Raw genomic sequence first — 18685 nt, 5'->3', positions numbered from 1 at the left:
AAACAAGGAGGCTCATTAATGTGCGTTCGCACATGTTGTTCCGACCCGCGCTCATCTAAATTCTCGACTTAACTGTCTTTTTGATTTATATTTTTGACAAAGAGATCATCAAAAATAGATGTTTGAGTTTAAAAAAAAAACGTTGCACAACCAAATTAATATTTCAATTAAATAATTTCATGCCTCATTACAACAAGAATTACATTAAAAAGACAACGAGAAAAAAATAATGTCAACTAAAAAAAAAAACAAAAATTTCACGGCAAATACTCAAAAATCTTAAATTAAAAGCACCTAGTTACAGCGTCCATTCACAATCAGACAAAACCCTAACTACACAATTTTACATTTTTCTAACTACTTAGCAGATGGGATTTTTCCTTAAGGAGACTAGGTAACAAGTCGACAAAGAAAGAAATAATGAGGCGAAATTCAAAAACCAATTAACATTTTTTAAAAACAAGCACTTTCAAGTCTTAAAGATCATTAGCTTTCAACGAAATGATTCTTGATAAACTTACTAAAAAGTAATAATGAAAACAATAGGATCTGTCTTTGGTTAGACTAAGCCATGGGCACGGTCTCTAGATGAAGAAAAACTCATAAAATTACGAACAACAAAAAACAAACACTGCGAAAACGCAAATTAGTGAAGGCATTGAAGTCATTTGCTAATATCTGAAGTTATGTATTTTTATTTCTTTTTGTATTTACAATAATTCAGTAAACATGTTAATTTCTAAAATACGGGGAAGAGTATGGGACCTCTCAATGATGTGAATAAGTTACAAGTTGACGAAAACGACAAAAACTGAAAAAATTTACAAATCCTTAAAATGGTAAAAATGTATATTAAAATAATATTTGAGGCTCTTAGCTATAAACAGACTGCTTGGGGTTAAATTTTTCAATCACAAGCTAATGAGACCGGTCAGTTTTTTACTGCTACCTAAAGAATAAAAAAACAGGCTAACACAGCAAATAAAGAAAATTGATCAAAAAAAGTGTCGAAACCACTAAAAAAAGAAATTTCCAGTAAAAACAATTTTTTTACTTTCAATTATTTTTAACATTAATGGGATTCTTTATTTACCACTGTGAATCCAATAAATTACCAAAAATGAACGAATACATTAAAACAACGAAATCTTTTGAAGAATCCGGTAGTATCAAAGTCAATAGCGTTCAATGGAAGTCAATAAATACGCCAAGTTATGCCTCGAGGAGACGACGCAAGTGTTTTCCATTCATAACTCATCAATAAGACACTACAAAAAATCATTGACTATGAATACGACTAAAAAACAAGCGAATTCCAAAAATTAAGTAGAAAAGTTCGAGAAGAAAGTGTCGAAGCCATTTAAACCGTAATCTTTCATCCAAAATTTTTGAGTATGATCCATTGAACGTCCTCTCTAAACAACTGCAACTATCAAAATGAGGAAAACGTGTTGTGATTCCAAAAGGAACCAAAATTACAAAAAATTATCCGAGAATTGAAAAAAAAATTATGAAAACTCGTGGATCGAAGTAATAACACCAATAGTTTGAACATAAAACCGGTAACTAGATTCATTTTGGTTGCAAAAGAAAAAAGGGTCCGGTCATTACTAAGACTGCTAAGACTGACTTACAGAGTACGAAAATATGTTTATGATTGGTTAATGTTAAAAATTTCTCGAAAAATCATTTTTAGTCTTAGCAGACATTCAATTCAATAAATTTCAACGAAACTCAATAAATACGCCCGATCGAGCCTCAATTGGAGGAGAAGGAGTTTTGTGATGCATAGGTAATCAACAAGACATCCCAATAACTCCTTTGACTTTGAAACAACAACAAATGCAGGCAAAATAAAGTGTCGAAGCCAAACAAAGTGCCAACGAAAACCAAAAGAAAGCGTCGAAGCCATTTAAACCATAAGTTATTCTCTAAACACTTTACCCATTATTCATTGAAAAAATTTTCTAAGCTATTGGGAGATATCAATATCAAGATAATTATATAAGATTTCAAGAGGGACAAAAAAATACGAAAATCTCCAAAACTATTTTTAAATTTTGAAATCTTGTGGCATTGAAGTCATATAACAATTAGTCAGAAGATAAAAACGCTAATCGGATAAATTTATATTGCAGTAGAAAGGAAGGGGTTCCTTTCATTCCTGAGACTGACTTAAAAAGCACGAAAAAAAGTTTATAATCGGTTAATTTTCAAATGTTTTTTCGAAAAATCCATTTTAAAGTCTTAACAGCTATTAAATTCAATAACTTTCAACGAAAGTCAATAAATACGCTCAATTATTCCTCGATTGTAAGAGAACAAAATTTTACATGCATAAAGGTTTCAATAATACATCACAATAAGTCTTATGAATATGGAAACAACAACAATTTCGGGAAAAAAAAACCAATAAAATCAGTGGAAAAGTGCGCGAAAAAAGTGTCGAAACCATTTAAACCGTACACTTTTTGCTGCAAATTTTGTCAGTGATACACTTAACATTTTCTCTAAGCCAGTGGGAGATATCAATATGAGGATAATGTCATAAGATTTCAAGAGCGGCCAATAATACAAAAATATCCAGTTTTTTTTATATTTTGAAACCTTGTGGCATTGAACTCATAAAACAAAAAGTAAGAAGATAAAACCGCTAACCAGATCATTTTGGTTGCAGTAGAAAAGAAGTGGATCCTGCCTTTACAGAGACTGACGAAAATAAAATTATGATCGGTTAACGTTAAAAAATCTTCTCGAAAAATACTTTTTAAAGTCTTAACAGCAATTAGCTGTCCACTCAAAGCTCTGGATGGATTCACTTAATGCTCATTATGAAATCTATTGAACTCAAATAACAAAATCACTCCATAGGACTCCAAAAATTTATTAAAACTTGAAAAAGGATATCAAAATTTCATTTAAAATAACAAAAACTCCTAGTCGAAGCCAAAGAAAACACGAGCGATTCCTTGAAAACAAATTTTCTGTTCATTGGGCATCATTAGACTGTAAATCTGGTTTGTCATTAACAAAACTTCAGTATTAAACGTGACTGGTCTCCAGGTGACCTAAAAAAAACAAAAATATGAAAAGTTTTCTAAAAAAAGAGCTCTCAAATAGAATTCGATTTTTTTATACTAATTTTACCTGTGAGACCAGAACTAGTCTTTTTATCGCCTTTCGTGTATTAGAAACTCAAAATGTGTTCCTTTTGTGGCGTGAAATGTAATTTTGAATCAATGTTTTTTTCTTTAAAAAATGTTTTAATTTGAAGAAAAATTACAGGAAAATTGAACAAAATCATGTAAAATAACACGTGTTCACAAAAACATCGATTCTCGATAACTCCTCGAAATAAGCGAAATTAAAAAAAAAAGTCTTTTAAGTTTCGAATACTACGCCGGACGAGCTTTTTAATGATACCACTCACATTTCTCTACGATGAATATATCGATCGGACAAAATTATCTGAACAAAAAAACCCCTTTGAGTATATAGTTCCTCCCCCACAAGTGGGGTCGGAACAAAAATTAATAACAATGTACTTTACCTTTCCCAGAGATTACCAATCTTAGTAATCATACAAGGTACGTATATGGTTTAACATATGATATAAAATTGTTGATATTATAATCTTGCTATGATAAAAAAGAATCATGTGTGATACTTTTATAGTTAGTTGGAACAATATATGAGATTTGTATGATTACCAAGAACCATATATGTCTTAGTATGAATACCACAAATCTTTTATGCTATTAGACCCGGTTTTTTGAGACTATGATAGGCAGGATTAATCATGCATCCCGTATTAAACCTATAGTGCGAACAACCAAATTGACGACCTTCCTTAGATGTGCTGTATTTACAGATTCATTGCTCTGACCCCTCTTGAGGGGGAGGAACTAAATACTCAACTGGGTTTTTTCGTTCGGACAATTTTGACCGACGATGTATTCATCAGAGAGATTTGTGAGTGATATCATGAAAAAGCACGTCCAGCGTAGAATATGGAACCAAAAAAATTTTTTTTAAATTTCGTTCTAGAGCGGGTTTTCGTGGTTTAAATTTTTGTGAATATTAGAGCGATTTACGCTTTTTTGTACACCTTTTCCAAAATTTTTGCCTAAAATTTAGTCAATTTTGATAAAATATGTAAAAATTGTTTGCAACAGTACTGTTGATGTTAGTTTTTAAGACAAAAAAGTATTGTTGACTGCTTTGATTTAATTTTTTTGGTAAAATTTTAGCTAAACGTTTAAAATTCCAGCCTTTTTATCAAAATAACTTAAATCAAATTCTAACAAAATATCTAGATCTATAACATTCGAAACAAATAAGTGTTCCTAATGGACGAACAGCAATAGCAAGGCTGGATTTGGTCCAATCTTGGACTGGTAAAACTATTCGGGATTGTAATCAGTGTAATTAGTTGGTCTTTTTTTTAAAATTCCGACTTTTTTATGTTAATTAAAGAAAGAACATTTCAAATCAAAGCTCAGTGTTGATAGGTCCAATTAACTTCATAATCAATTCCAAATTATTGTATCTAGTATCTCTACTCGAAATATATTGGTCGTTTTGACTTTTGAAAAAAATTGATTTTTAAATGAACGATGGTTTATCGAATTGGCAACTATTTTTCTCTTAATATGTTCAACTTGTAGCTTAGTGTCAGTAACGAAAGAATGCTTCTTCATCCTTTTTTCTTATTGATTTAAAGTTTGATCTTTTTTGCGCCTTAAGATATGGTTTTCTGGTTTTGATATTACTAGGTTTCACTATGTTTTTCTGATTTTTAGGCGTTGGGAAATTGTTCTTTAAGGCTTCGACAACGTTTTCTTGCAAATTTCAATTGAGTTTTTTTTGTCTCTATATGTTCTTTTTGTAACCGCATAGAAATTTGAATGCAGACGGGTCTTAATGCCGTCCTTTAAAGTCGTATGTGATGATAAATATGTTGGATGTTTTGAATTGCTATCTATTGGTTTTCATCACTTTGAAACTAGTTAATTAAAAAAAAAATTGGTGCAAATTTTTGACTTTGCCGATTTTTTTAACGAGCCTTTTTATGATGTTTTCCTTTTCGTCGAGTGTCACTATTTTTTCGGACGCTATTTTAGGATCTAGCCATCTGCTTATGTTTACTGATTTTACAGGTTTGCAATCCAAAAAAAAACAATTTTTATAAAATTAGGTATGATAATCGGAAAATCGGAACAATTTTTGCATGTTTTTAAACTTTAGATTTTACCGGGATCTCATAATTAAAATAAAACTTTAGTAATTTGCAGGAACATTGAATATAACTGCAGGTCATTTTACATAGATTCTGCAAGCAAGATTGTTCTTCAAGGCCTGCCTTCTATCAACTAAAATCAACATACGTAATATAAATTTGTTACCCAATTCGTATTTGGTATGTGGATTCTAGGTCAGTTGCAATAAAGAAATTGTTTTTGGGTAGTTTTCGGGTAGTCTCTATTCTAGGTAACACATTCTAAGTAAATTGCACGTACCATTTTTTTGCAAATAGTATTGCAGTTATTGTTACTTTTATTGTGCACTTGCAAAAGTTGCATACAAATGTACGTGGACGACAATTTTTAGAGTGTGATTTCAGAAAATGACGTCAGAGAAACACCTGTATTACTTCTGGTACCACGAAGGAGGTCTTGAGTACTTTTCTGTTCAAATAGAGCCATTGGGTGTATCGTACGAACTACTAGCGTCTGATGGGCTGGATCGATACTTCTCCGAGGAAATCAAAATCGCTATACAATTTCTCATCCGGCAAATGCCAAAAATGATATTTGAACCCATCAATTACAAAAAAATACTGTTTTTGTAACTAAAAAAGGTTTTGCCTGTTGACGCCTTTCTTCATTTGGGTAAATTAATTAAGTTAATTTTCTGTCGAGCGCGATTTTATTTATCTACATTTGTATTTGTTTCCATATAGATAAGTCATATACCCACATGGAATTGAAAGAGCGCTCGCTCTTGCTAGCAAAATTTCTGTAAGTACGTCCCAAACACAGGCTCAACTGTTATGTTTCAAACAAAAATTTACATTTTTGACAGTTTTGTTTTTTTTTTTCGATAACTTAATCGCAAGTTTCTTTTTTTGAACGTCAATTTTATCTGAATTTGGGTATTCTATACGCATAAATTGGGCTGTATTCCATCTCGTCATTGGTTGAGACCAAACCATATACATCACATAATCTTTAATTCTATTTCAGGAACAATTTCCCCCCAACTTATTTTTAAAAAAAATGATGCTGTAATTTTGTTTATGATTCAACTAAAAGCAATACAAAATCATCATGTTTTCAAAAAAGTCCTAGAAAAAAGTAACAAAGAGGAACTAATTGCGATACTTCTAGAAACCAGTGAAAAAATAATTGAGAAGAATAGAATCATAAAATCTCTAGAAAGCAATTTGGCACACTACGAATTGCAGAAACAGACAGTTACTTTCCAGAAAGAGACAATAAATGAGACAATATCATCTGAAGAAAGATATTGAATATTTCAAGGAACAGACATCCAAAGTCCTTGATAGTTTGCTACAAAAGCAGGATAATTCGCGTTTACTAAAAAATATTGAAACGCCAGATAAAAAATATTATCCAAAAGTGATTATGCGCTTTGCAAAGCAGCTTTGATATCAGATAGCACATACCGCACAATCAATCAACAAGACATCTCGCAGCAAACGGAAATACATTCATATTCTTTAGCAAATATTAAAAATATTGGAAATGTTGTTGAAACATATTCTCCTGGGGCTAAGACGGAAACTTTAGTACTACACGCTGGAGATAATTCAATTGATAAAGTTTTATCTGGGCAAGATGCTGCATTTCAAATTAAAGATACAGTTGATAGGTGCATTAAAAAGTTGAAACCACACCAAGTAGCTGCCTTCAAAATTTGACCTGTCAAGGATGGTTGTTGTGATCAAAATAGTAATAATGAGGCATTTACAAAGTTAAATGAGTAAGTGGAAATGTTATGTCTGGAACTGGATGGTGTGTATCCGTGGTCAACAAATGAATGTCTTGATAATAATCTTACAGATAATGATTTTTCTTATGACAAAGTTCACGCAAACAACATTGGAACATAAAACCTTGTGAATAATATTCGGCACTATAATGTCTTGTACAACCTATCTGGAGCACAGAATGTAATCCAACCTCAAAAAATTCCAAATTTTTGTAATATTACTTGAGTTGAATAATGTAAAAGACATGAGAATTTTCTTTTCAATATTAGTAGTACTTTTTTTCTGACAAATTTGCACAAAAATTACTCCATACTCATTAGGAGCAGTTTAACTCCAGCAAAACATTCGTTATACAATGTTGTGGACTTATTGATGCTCTTCTGGAGTGAAAAAATATTTGCGCCCCAAAGCCCTTCGTTTTCTTTGCAATTGGTTTTTTGAGAAAAACATTACTCCATTGTAGAGATGTTGAAAAAAATCCTGGACCCTTTAATACATCGAAGTTGTCGGCTTTTGATAAAGTGCTAGATCCGTCCCAAAAGTTTTGAATTATTTTCTCATAATTGCACGTAGCATACAAAATAAGTATGAAGACCTTTCAAATTTGAATTTGTTTGAACAACTGGATTCGCAAACTAAAAGTATAGTACGCGAAACATGGATTTCCGAGCAGCAGGACTTTAATTTCAATATTAGAAATGAACATCTTTTCTTACAAAAAACTCGATCAAAAAATCAAACGGGAGTCCAGCGGGATGGGGGTGTTGCAGTTTGGGTCCCCAAACACTTCAATGTTAAACGTAAAGAAGATTTTGAGGTAACTAATGCAAATTTTTTTGAATCCATTTGGCTTGATATCAGGGAAACTCTGCAAGACAAATGTTCGGTGAATTTTTCATACAATCCGAGTAAAAATTTTTCCAATTTTTTGTTGAACTAGTTGAGAGCTGAAGTTTCTAATGCAGATTTTGTAACAGACAATCTTCTTCTAATTGGTGACTACAAATATTGACCAATTCAAAAAAGAGAAAGAGTTACTTGATAACTTTACATCTGGTCTGACATTTATTCCAACAAATATAGACAATCCCACTTGCATGAGCGAAAGTAATCAATTGCTTATCGATCACTGCTTCATGAGAAAAAAATCAAATTGTAGAATGGAAAGTTTGTTTACCGCCCATTGAGGTTGACCAGAACATCATATTTTATCAGAGTAAATTAGAAATGATAGGGAGGAACGAAGATAGATATTTTTTTGAAGCAACATGAAATTTTTCTCGGGGGAGATATTCAACAGGGATTTGGCTGTTGCGGACTGGCGACCTATGCATCAAAAGGAATATTGTGATGAAATGTTTATAAAAATTAATGAAATTTTTCAACTTTTCTGCCTGCACCTATACGGCAGAATCTAGGCATCTGTGATTCTTCAATAAAACAAAACAAAAAAGGGATACATCATGGATATCCAGGCAACTGAAGAAATTTATAGCAGAGAAACATCATTTGTACAATCAATACAAATTTTCTCAATAGTACGATGCTTTCGACGAGATCAAAAATTGCCGTAACCTAGTGAACCAAAAGCTACGAGATGCACATCACAAACATTCTTTTGATTTTTTAAGCAATACGAAAGATCGAAGCAGAATGGAATTCCATCATTAAAAATTTTGGAATCCAGAAACAAGGTATCATTGTGTCTGAAATTGAAAAAGGCGGAGCCATGACCGTTTACAAAAAAGCAATCTGCAATGCATTTTATAGATCTTTGCGGAAATGAGCAAATATTCTGGCGATTTTGTTCCTCTCAGTATCTATAAGTTGGACCATGGTTCTGAAAAATTCAATTTTAGAGTATTCACTTGAAAGAAATCTACAAAACCATTGACAGTTTGGAAAACAGTAAATCACCGGGTCCAGCATTTGACCATGCGTGCGCTTTAAAGGCGGCGAAATACTCAGTTGGTAAACATCTGCAATTTATTTTTATTGATTGTATTGAAAACAGAGTTTTTCCAACTATTCTAAAACAAGCACTTGTCACAACAATTCACAAAAAAGTATCAACAACACAAGTGTGCAATTATCGACCAATTTCGGTTACATCACTTTTTGCTAAGTTTTTTGAGAAGCTTCTCCTTTTCCAAATGATTGATCACATTAACAAAAAAAATCTTTTGAATAAAGAGCAATTTGGATTCCGAAACAAAAAATCGTCAACAGATGCAGAATTGTTTTTCACTGAGACAGTAATAGAAAACCATGAGAATGGGAGAAACACTGTAGCAATTTTCTTAGACCTTGCAAATGCATTCAATTTATTTTGGCACAAAATATTTCTTAAAAAAGCAGAGTGCTTCAACTTCTCTCAGCCTGCAGTTAATTTATTTATATCTTTTCTCGAAGAAAGATCACAATGGGTCATATTAGAAACCGATGTCTGAGAACACATTTTCGTTAATCATAGAAGCACGGTATTAGGACCCCTAATTTTTCTTTTATACGTTAATGAGTTTTCAGAAAAAATCAAAGTTGACTTTGAGCTTGTTCAATTTGCAAACGATACTAGTATTTTATGTCGATATGATCCAGGAGAAACAATTGCAACAAAAAATGAAAATATTTTTTATAGGACGGACAGTTACTTGAAGGAAAATCAACTCACTTTGAATGCTGATAAAACAGAACTACTTTTTTTTCTACCAGGGACGAATTAGAACCGAAAGATACTTTTAACGGAAATTTATTAAAATCTGCTGAGAGTTGTCGTTTTCTAGGAATACACCTTATCTCAAAAATGACTTTTGTAGCGCATCTAAATGTTTTTTTTTAAATTCAATCACTATATCAGGTGAGAAACCATATACCTTTGGAAGTAAGGCTGCAAGTTTTCAAACCTTTAGTCCCATCTCATTTTTTCCTCAGTGGAGTTTCTTTACAAACATTGTCAGCAAAAAAAACATACAGCATATATATCGGCAAAATAATTGGGGCATAAAAGTGTGTTATGTGCGTCGTAAATTCGATCATTGACGTGATATCCTTCTCAAATCGCAAATCCTACCAGCTAAATTAAATTTTTCAAAGTTTAGTTTTCGAAGTATTGAACTTCCACACAGACTTGAATTAGAGGATAGTATCAGAAACATTTAAAAATGTGCAAACCAAACCGCCTACAATTAAAATACAACAAACGGACAAAACAGCTGATAATAAGAACGCAAAATTATACAAAGCAGAGTAAAAGATCTTTGATTTTAAGGAGCATACAATAATGGAATAAGGTACCCTTTTACGTAAGACCGAGGGAGAACAAAACTCTTTTCAAAAGAATTTTAACAGAGTTTTTGCAACGTCAGCGTGAAAATATTACAATAGATAGACAGTTAGGATCATTGGTGTCTTATTTTTATATATAGTGGAACGAATAGCTTAATGGATAACATCAATTATTAGACAGAAGATTAATGTAAGCTTTTGATTCCTTTTTATTCTGAAGCCATGTTAACTTTAACCTTTCGGTTATATTATTAATTTACTTATTTTTAAAAAAAGAAATGTACGAGTTTTTATTATTGCAAAATTACCATTTTTTTGCAAGTATTGCAGACTTTCAAAACATTTTTTTGAACACCGCATTCCAATTCCGTACCTCTCAGTGTGCAATAATGCGAATTATTTTTCTATTCAGATTAATTCTATTTTCTATTTGACAGACGCCCATTGAAATGAATCTTGAAAAGCCTCGTATAAACCTGATCTGTTTTGATAAGACGTCATTACGACAGTTCAGTGAAAATTTTATGAGGTGCAAGACACATCAAACTAACTGAAGTTAAGCTACATTTACCTTAACGGAGTTAAGGTAAACTGTTGCTAATGTAAAGTTATGGTAACGTTACCTTAACTTTACCTTAATTTGAGTTGAAGTCAAAATTTACCTTAACGTTGGTAAGATAAAATTACCCTAAATTTCCTCAGCATTTGTTAACATTATGCAGCATATGATTGCAAATATTTACTAAAATTGCCAAACAAAACGCGGACGCAGGCTAAAATCAAGTTTGTCTGGAGGAAAGAGAAATCTTATGCTTGCTAAAGGTTGCAAAGTCAAAATTATATAAGTGAGGGTATAGTGAATCAAAGACTCTTATCGGTTAAATATTTACTCATAAATGTGTTCTATTATACAATTAGCAAAAAGCAATTCCAAGACACCCCTTTGACAAAAAAGAGGTTTAATTTTTTCAAAATTGTAGACTTGTTGTTTTCAAATATGTCTTGTACAATTGTTATTTCTTAAAAATTTCTGTCAAATTATTTGAAATTGATTTGCCTGTGCTTTCTTTAATTTCAAATAAAAGCGTTGCCTACATCCGTGCTAAACTATTAATTGACTTAACATAGGTGAGTAAACATTAGAAGAAAGTAATGTTTTCAATTTTCATCAACATTATGTTTATCAACCTTACCTTTACGTTAATTTTAACTTAAAAAAAACCGTAACCGTTAACTATTAAGGGGAATTTCATATCAATTTTCAATTTTACCTTAACAATCAGAGTGTTTTTCAGGTAAAATTTAAACTAGTGTCAGGTTAATTTTTACGGTAATTTAAAGGCAAATTTCAGATAAGTTAAGGTCGTTTTCAGGTAAACTTATTTCAATTATTTTTAGTGTGATGGTAAACATTGAAAAACAAATAGTAGCAAGTGCTGAAAAAAACATAAAAAATGTAAAGACAATCTCTTGACAAAGAAGGGAAGAATAAGTACAAATCATTGTTCTCTTTTGCTGTTTTTGTTTTCTTAACAACCCTCTCTTTCAAAAAAAGATATCGTATAGCCTTAATCTTCAGTGAATTTCAGCTTGAATTGTCAAGGCTTGAAATAACCTCATCGAATGAGTGAAGGCATTTTCTATTATAAACCAAATTTCAAAATCAACTGGCAAACTAAAAAATGGTTCTGGATTTTGGGACCAATTGGGTATATGCTGATTTTTTCAAAGAAAAAAGAAATAAAACTTTCACCTCACCATAGAAGCTATAGTGTATTGGCTTTGTCTTAAAATAGGAATAATTTAAAATTAGTTTCAAAGATAATTTTTAGCTGAAAGTCAGAAAATCCATGAACAAAAATTTCTGTATTAGTGTTGATAGATTTTTGTAGTTAAGTACTCTAAGAAATATAAGCATCTGCAATTACAGTCTTATTGTCTCATATGACAGTTCTTATTCGAGATTATTACCCAAACCCAAATTTCAAGCTTTTGTTTTTCTCTGATCAGTGACATCTTTGTTTCAATTGTATTTAATTAAATTGAAACAATTCTAAACACTTCAAGATTCTGCGTGTGGAAGTTGCTTAGTAACAGCACAATTTAACGGCGTTATTTTCACTACAGATGTTTATAAAAACCATTTTTCATCTTAGTTTATCTGGGGCGGGAAATTTTCCCGAATTTTGCAAGACTATGAATCTTCCTAATTCAATGCTTTGGAAATTCCGACTAGATTTAAAACGCTTAGGATTTTATTCTATAGTGAATGAGAGAATCTTCAAAAATCTTGGAAAAATTGAAACTTCTCTGGAGTGGTATCAAAAATAGTTTTGCAAGAAAACGGCACCGAAGAGATAACTCTTTGCAACAAAAAATATCCTGGAAACACCGGTCATAAATGTATCCTCTTTTGTTTTTTGTTGTGCAAATTTTTAGAGAGGGATTACAATAGGCATAATCCGATGTGTTTATGTATTATAGCATGTCTTATAACTAACCAATTTATAAAACCCGAACGCAGAATATGAGAAATTAACACGATATCATCAACAGACGATCACACCTGGGGAAAAATATTTTCTAACAGTCCGGGCTTACAGTTGTGGTCAGTTTAGCGAGTCTCTAGTGCTGGAAGAAGTTGCTGATCCACAACCTTTGATAAACTTCCAATTGAACTCAATTGACCCGGGCGAGGACTTCATAGAACTGACATGGACCGTCGAGGGCGTCATAGCCGACAGAATTCAAATCAATCTTCAGCCGTCTCATTTGCCCGCATCCGCTTTGCAGTCTTATGACATATACGACACTGAGAATGTGTTCTATAAGAAGATTAACTTCACACCAGGTCGAGCATTTACGGTAATGGCAGTGTCCTACAGCCACTTGAAACATGCTGATAGTGCTGAGTTGTCTGGTTTACTGTACCCGCAAGTTCCCTCAGTTCTCTCAACAGGTAAAGATTCCTAAATGAGTACCCGGAACCAATGCTAAGTCTATAAAAGTACTGGGGAAGTCTTATTAACACAATGCGTGACCAATGTCCGAAAAATCGAGTACACATACTCGATTTTGAAGGGCTTTTTCACGACCCGTTCCACACACGCCCAATAAGAGTATTGGGCGTGTGTGGAAACGAGTTACACTGGGCTAATATAATTCAAATTTCCATCAAAATAGGATTTATTTGCTCTCACTTTTCACAAAGCGTGTTTTTGGGGCTAGCTTGAAAACTTGCCACAATCTTTTGTGATTCTTTTCTACGCAATAAGTTTTCTACGCTGCAATATCTATTTTCTACTATTTTTCTACGCTGCAATAATTCATTTCCACGTCTCCCTTTCCACAGTTACACTATCTAATTAACGAAATGAAAGACTAATTGGCGATTAATTTTTAAAATTTACTTCTCGATTTTATTAATGGATTAAGAAGACAACAAGCGGTCTTACAATTACATATAGCACTGTTCACAAAAACAATTAAGTTTTCAAAAACCGCTTCAATTAATTACCGAAAAATGGCAATAAACTTTCATGCTAATTTAATGCTCAAAGCGGTGGAATGTAGTTACGTTTATCCAGCGTGTCCGGACAAAACAGTCCCAGACAAAACAGTCCCAGACAAAACAGTCCCAAATTGCAAAATATTCCCAGACAAAACAGTCCCAGACAAAATAGTCCCAAGAAACCAGACAAAACAGTCCCAGACAAAATAGTCCCAAATAAAATGTACCTAATGCCATTATACCCAATGTACTTTGAAATGTTCGTTCAATAATCCGACAACAAATTAGCAGTCGCTATTACCCGTATGTTTTAACATACTTAATGGCCATGGCCATGCCTCAGCGGCCCGTGGGACTTGATATGAAACTATCACAACCGAACATGGGATTAAATTATCCGCTTGTTAAATCATACGTGTGAGAGCTATAATAATGGCCTTGGGACTATTTTGTCTGGGACTGTTTTGTCTGGTTTCTTGGGACTATTTTGTCTGGGACTGTTTTGTCTGGGTATATTTTGCTATTTGGGACTGTTTTGTCCGGGACTGTTTTGTCTGGGACTGTTTTGTCTGTTCACCTTATCCAGTAAAACTTGTATACGAATATATAGAAAGTGGGTGCACGTTTTGGTCGATCGCTTCCAAAAAAAAAATTTTTAAAGTTTATTTTTGTCGAATATTGGCCACTTAATGAAATCTCATTTGATAATTGTTTCAAAACTATTTTATTTTCACTATCTAAACTTGAAAGGATAAAACCAGGGATAAATCTAAGGCATGCGTGAACGCACACAAGCACGTACTGCAATTCATTTTTTCTTAGAACCTGTTGTTTAGATTTCGACATTTTTTTTCGCCGATTTTTTTCCCGTTTTAATGATGGAATCTTGTTATTTAAAAATTTGAGTTTTAATTTGTTCTGTTGATGTAATAGCTTCCACGGTTTCAAGTTTTGTTCTCTCGTCAACAATTTCTTTTTGAATTAGAGAACTTACCTTAGATCTAAAGCCATTAAGATTTTGGTAATATGCTGCATAGGACTTAACTTCGAACTTGAAAACTAAATTTAAGAATTCAAGTTTCTCTCATTTGAAAAGAATATATATTTAGAAGACTAGTTTTGCTCAGGGCAGTCAGTTTGCTGTGACAGAACTACTTTTTATTCGTAGAAGTATGAAAGAGCTTTTCTCTCGGTGTAATCTTTTGAAAGTTGCTCTTAATCTTACTTCTATTGTTGGATAACTTGAAAGTAATTGGTCGCTACAAGAAAAAAATTGCAAACATATTTCTCAATCACTAGATAAAACCCTATCGGAGGTTGTTTGTATTGATATAAACTTAAACTAAACGAAATATCGAGAACATGTTGGTAAAACTGTCGATATTAAAACTTGCTAAAAATAAACGCACTGCAGAGACTTTGTTGATTTTGTTTATGCGGTGTGCAAATTATTTCTCCGCTTCTTGTATAAAAGTTCATCGTGAAATTCACTACAATCAATTTTTTCACTGCAATGAAAACTCATTTTTAAATTCGCCGCATTTATTATTCGAAGCTAAATTGACTTCACTTAATTTTGTCAACTGCAAACGAAATTCATAACTGAACTCAGTGAATGACGTACGTAATGAACAGAAATATTTCACCGATAACGGTATTTTTATCCCAAAAAAACCAAGACGATTTCAGTCCTAATTAAATCTAAAGTCAAGTAGATAACTGATAGTGTTGTGTAAGAAAAGCAGACTCAAAGACCGACGACAGAGGTAAAAAGCTTGTTGTGAAAAAGAAACAAGTCGCCAAGAAACAAGTTACTAAAAGACATGCGTTTTAGAATTAAAAATAGTGGATATTTCACCTCACTTATTACAGTGCCGTTTGTCATTATCTTGACAAACGACAATGGCATTTTTGATGATTAAATGTTTGTAACTAAACATACCGAAGGTTTTCTACGTTCCAAACTAAAGATACCGACGACAGCCGGAAAGATCTTAAGTTATTTTGTCAGTTTTGTTTAAAATGCTCTCAAAACTTTTGCATGCTCTCAATACTTTTAAATGCTCTCAAAACAAGTTTGCAGCAGTTACATTAGATTTGTGGAGTTAATCGTGCAATTTTTTGCTCAATCTTTTTTCTTTGTCTGACTCTTCTGGCTTCGTTATCAAAAACTGGATACACATGTAAAGCCCGGGGAGCATTGGGTCACTGGGCAGCTTTCTTTTTTATTTAGAAATTCACTCCGACAGCTATGTAGTATTATGGTCTGGTGTCGGCTTTTATGCCTCTGCAGCAATGACAGTCAACTACACATCTGGAAATGACGTCACAACTCAATGTGAAATAAATCAAGAAGACATGAACGGTTTCAGTTGCAGCATTACAGATTCAGCAGGTAAAAGTTTTCTTTCTTTTCTTTCGAAAGTTTGGAATTTGCGTTTCTCAATCATTCAAAATTTGGTACTAGTTATTTTCAACCTAAAGCTCCCAAGTAAAACTGAGCTAGATCTTCCAGAATGGCTCTCGAAATTTTCCTTGTTCTTAATTTTGAACCCGTAAAATTAACTTCGAACGTTTTCAGAAAATTCTTATTAGTAAGTTTTTTAAAAACTTTTTATCAGGCCTGGCTGTTTTTCAGGACTTTAGCCGCTAGCACATGAATTTTTAGTTCTATCATTTTGAAAGTTTTTTAAATTTGTCGTTTGTCTGCTTGATTTCCAAAAAGATGTTGTTATCGCGTGGTTTATCCTTTTTTGTTATTTTGAATATGACAATTTATTGGTCTTTTCAGCTTCTATAACTAACACCGAGTTTTCATCTTTCATTTTTTATCTGAAATTTTTTATTCAATATTGTCTTATTCAAATTTTTTTTATTCAATATTCAATATTTTATTCAATATCCTTGACTTTCTTTTACAAAATTGACAAAATTTGGTCCAATAACTTAAAGTTTGAGTTGAAATTTTAAAATTCTGAATTAATACTATCTGTTTTTTCAAACAGCAAGCTGTTACAGAACAAGTTACGACATTACTGGTTTAATAATGTAAGGACTGGATTGATGAGTGTTCATTAATATCGGACGAATCTGACCACATTGAGTACAACCTTGTTGTGCCAGATAACAACATCGGTAATTCAACAGTAGGCTCTGTCTATTACAACTTGCATTGAAATTCTTGCTAAGTTCTTGCTGTTTTATTTCTTTCGTACCTGAAGTACACTGATTGTCTTTTTCTAGTTGCCTTCAACAAAATTATAACGCAAGAGATATGCTCGTTTGCACTTTAATCATTTGTAAAAATTTTAATTTATAATGTTTCTCTCTAATTTTGTTTCTTTTCTCATCAGATTGCCTAATTTCTTATTTACGTAATCTGAAAAAACCGCACATCCCTATATTATAGAAACTGTTTACAAGGGTAGCCAAAGAATCGTGAAAATTGAATAGCATCCAATGTGAGCCAGGAGAAATCCCCCCCCCCCCCACAATCCTTTGTAAATAAAATAAATCATATGATACGACAAGATTAAAATAAAAAAGGGTACTGTTTTGTTTCTCCAGATTGTATGGTCTTAATATCTGACGCATATCTTAGAGAAATGATAAAGATTTTTTTTAAAAAAAACTACCCACGTATTAATAAGAAGTTTGTCCCCAGCTTACTCTAATAGATTAAACAGGTTTTTTGAAGTGTGAGACAAAGGGAAAAAGTAAGAAGAAGATCTGAAATAATTTCTTTCAATCTCAATTTTCCAGTTTGTTTTTTTTGAATTTTTTTATACAAATAGTCGTACGCTTAATAAATTTGGGAATGAATTGAACTATTCGTCATTAAGATTATAAAACTCTGGCCAAACAGCGTACAACAAAGTCATACCGATTTTGGAAAAGTGAGTAAGCTTTTAGTACGTTCCAGCTTCTTTTCCTCAGTTCTTAATAATTTAATTGTCTTTTTTCAATTCCACAGAGTGAGTACAAAGCAAATAATAAAAAAGTTTATATTGGAGCACCCGTACCGAACCCCCAGAGCCCATCAGGCCTGATTCAGAGATTTTCCAGAGGCCAAGTCTTGGCAGAGAGATGCCAAGACTTGGGTAGCGGAGCCAAGACTTGAGACATCTCTGGGCAGAGAGAGGCCAAGACTTGGGTTTTTCTGGGCAGCGCAGACCCCAAGTCTTGGGTTTCTCTGAGCAGAGTTAAGGTTGACATCATAAGAATCCGGAGTTTTTATTTAATGAGGGCAACTTTTTTTTATAAATTTGGTGCCCAATTATACGTTTTCTGTCAAAAAAACCATTTGCAGGTGAAATTCGTGAACTTCACCTCAAGACTTGGGGCCTCTCTGGGCAGAAAAAATCCAAGTCTTGGGTTTCTCTGCCAAGTCTTAGAATCAATTTCTTCTCTTCACGTTCACTGATATACAAAAACGGTTTTTTTCAAACGGTTTTTTCGTTGTTTTGCAAAATGTATTTTTAGAACATATTTTTCTTCAAGCTAGTCAAAGAGTTGTTCATATCGAGCGTTACTACAAATCGAAGTTCCCCTATATCCATAAAATCCAACTCATTTTTTTTTTGCTTTAGCTTGTTGTTTTATATATATATATATATATGTAATTTTCGGTATTGTATTGGTTTTTTTTAGCTATAGCTCTTCATTTCTCTTCAACAGTGAGTATTGAATTTGTATTTTTAAGGACCTCTTTGGCCTTGAAAAAGTGACCATACCTTACCAAGAGCCACGAACATAGTTTAAATAGCATTCATAATCATATTTGGTGCTTTATTTGTACATAAGGGTACTCAAACTTATGTTAAAAGTGCCCATGAACCTAGAAAATGCACCATTCTAACCCTCTGTCCAGAAAA

The 18685-nt window shown here is 32.7% G+C and overlaps 1 protein-coding gene across 1 annotated transcript in view; it reads left to right on the top strand.

Moving 5' to 3' along the window:
• Nucleotides 1-18685, top strand: part of LOC142344349 (uncharacterized) — a 101269-nt gene that overhangs the window by 65778 nt on the left and 16806 nt on the right. The window contains exons 21-23 of the mRNA XM_075395937.1: nucleotides 5624-5773; nucleotides 12857-13259; nucleotides 16045-16206. Of these exons, the coding sequence (XP_075252052.1) occupies nucleotides 5624-5773; nucleotides 12857-13259; nucleotides 16045-16206 (715 nt within the window). The remainder of the gene's footprint in view (nucleotides 1-5623; nucleotides 5774-12856; nucleotides 13260-16044; nucleotides 16207-18685) is intronic.

This window comes from Convolutriloba macropyga, chromosome 8, assembly GCF_964194025.1.
Source record: "Convolutriloba macropyga chromosome 8, txConMacr16.3, whole genome shotgun sequence".
In the NCBI taxonomy this organism is placed as follows: domain Eukaryota; kingdom Metazoa; phylum Xenacoelomorpha; order Acoela; family Convolutidae; genus Convolutriloba; species Convolutriloba macropyga.
Note: the sequence above shows the minus strand (reverse complement) of the source record. Positions and strands in the feature narration are given on the sequence as shown.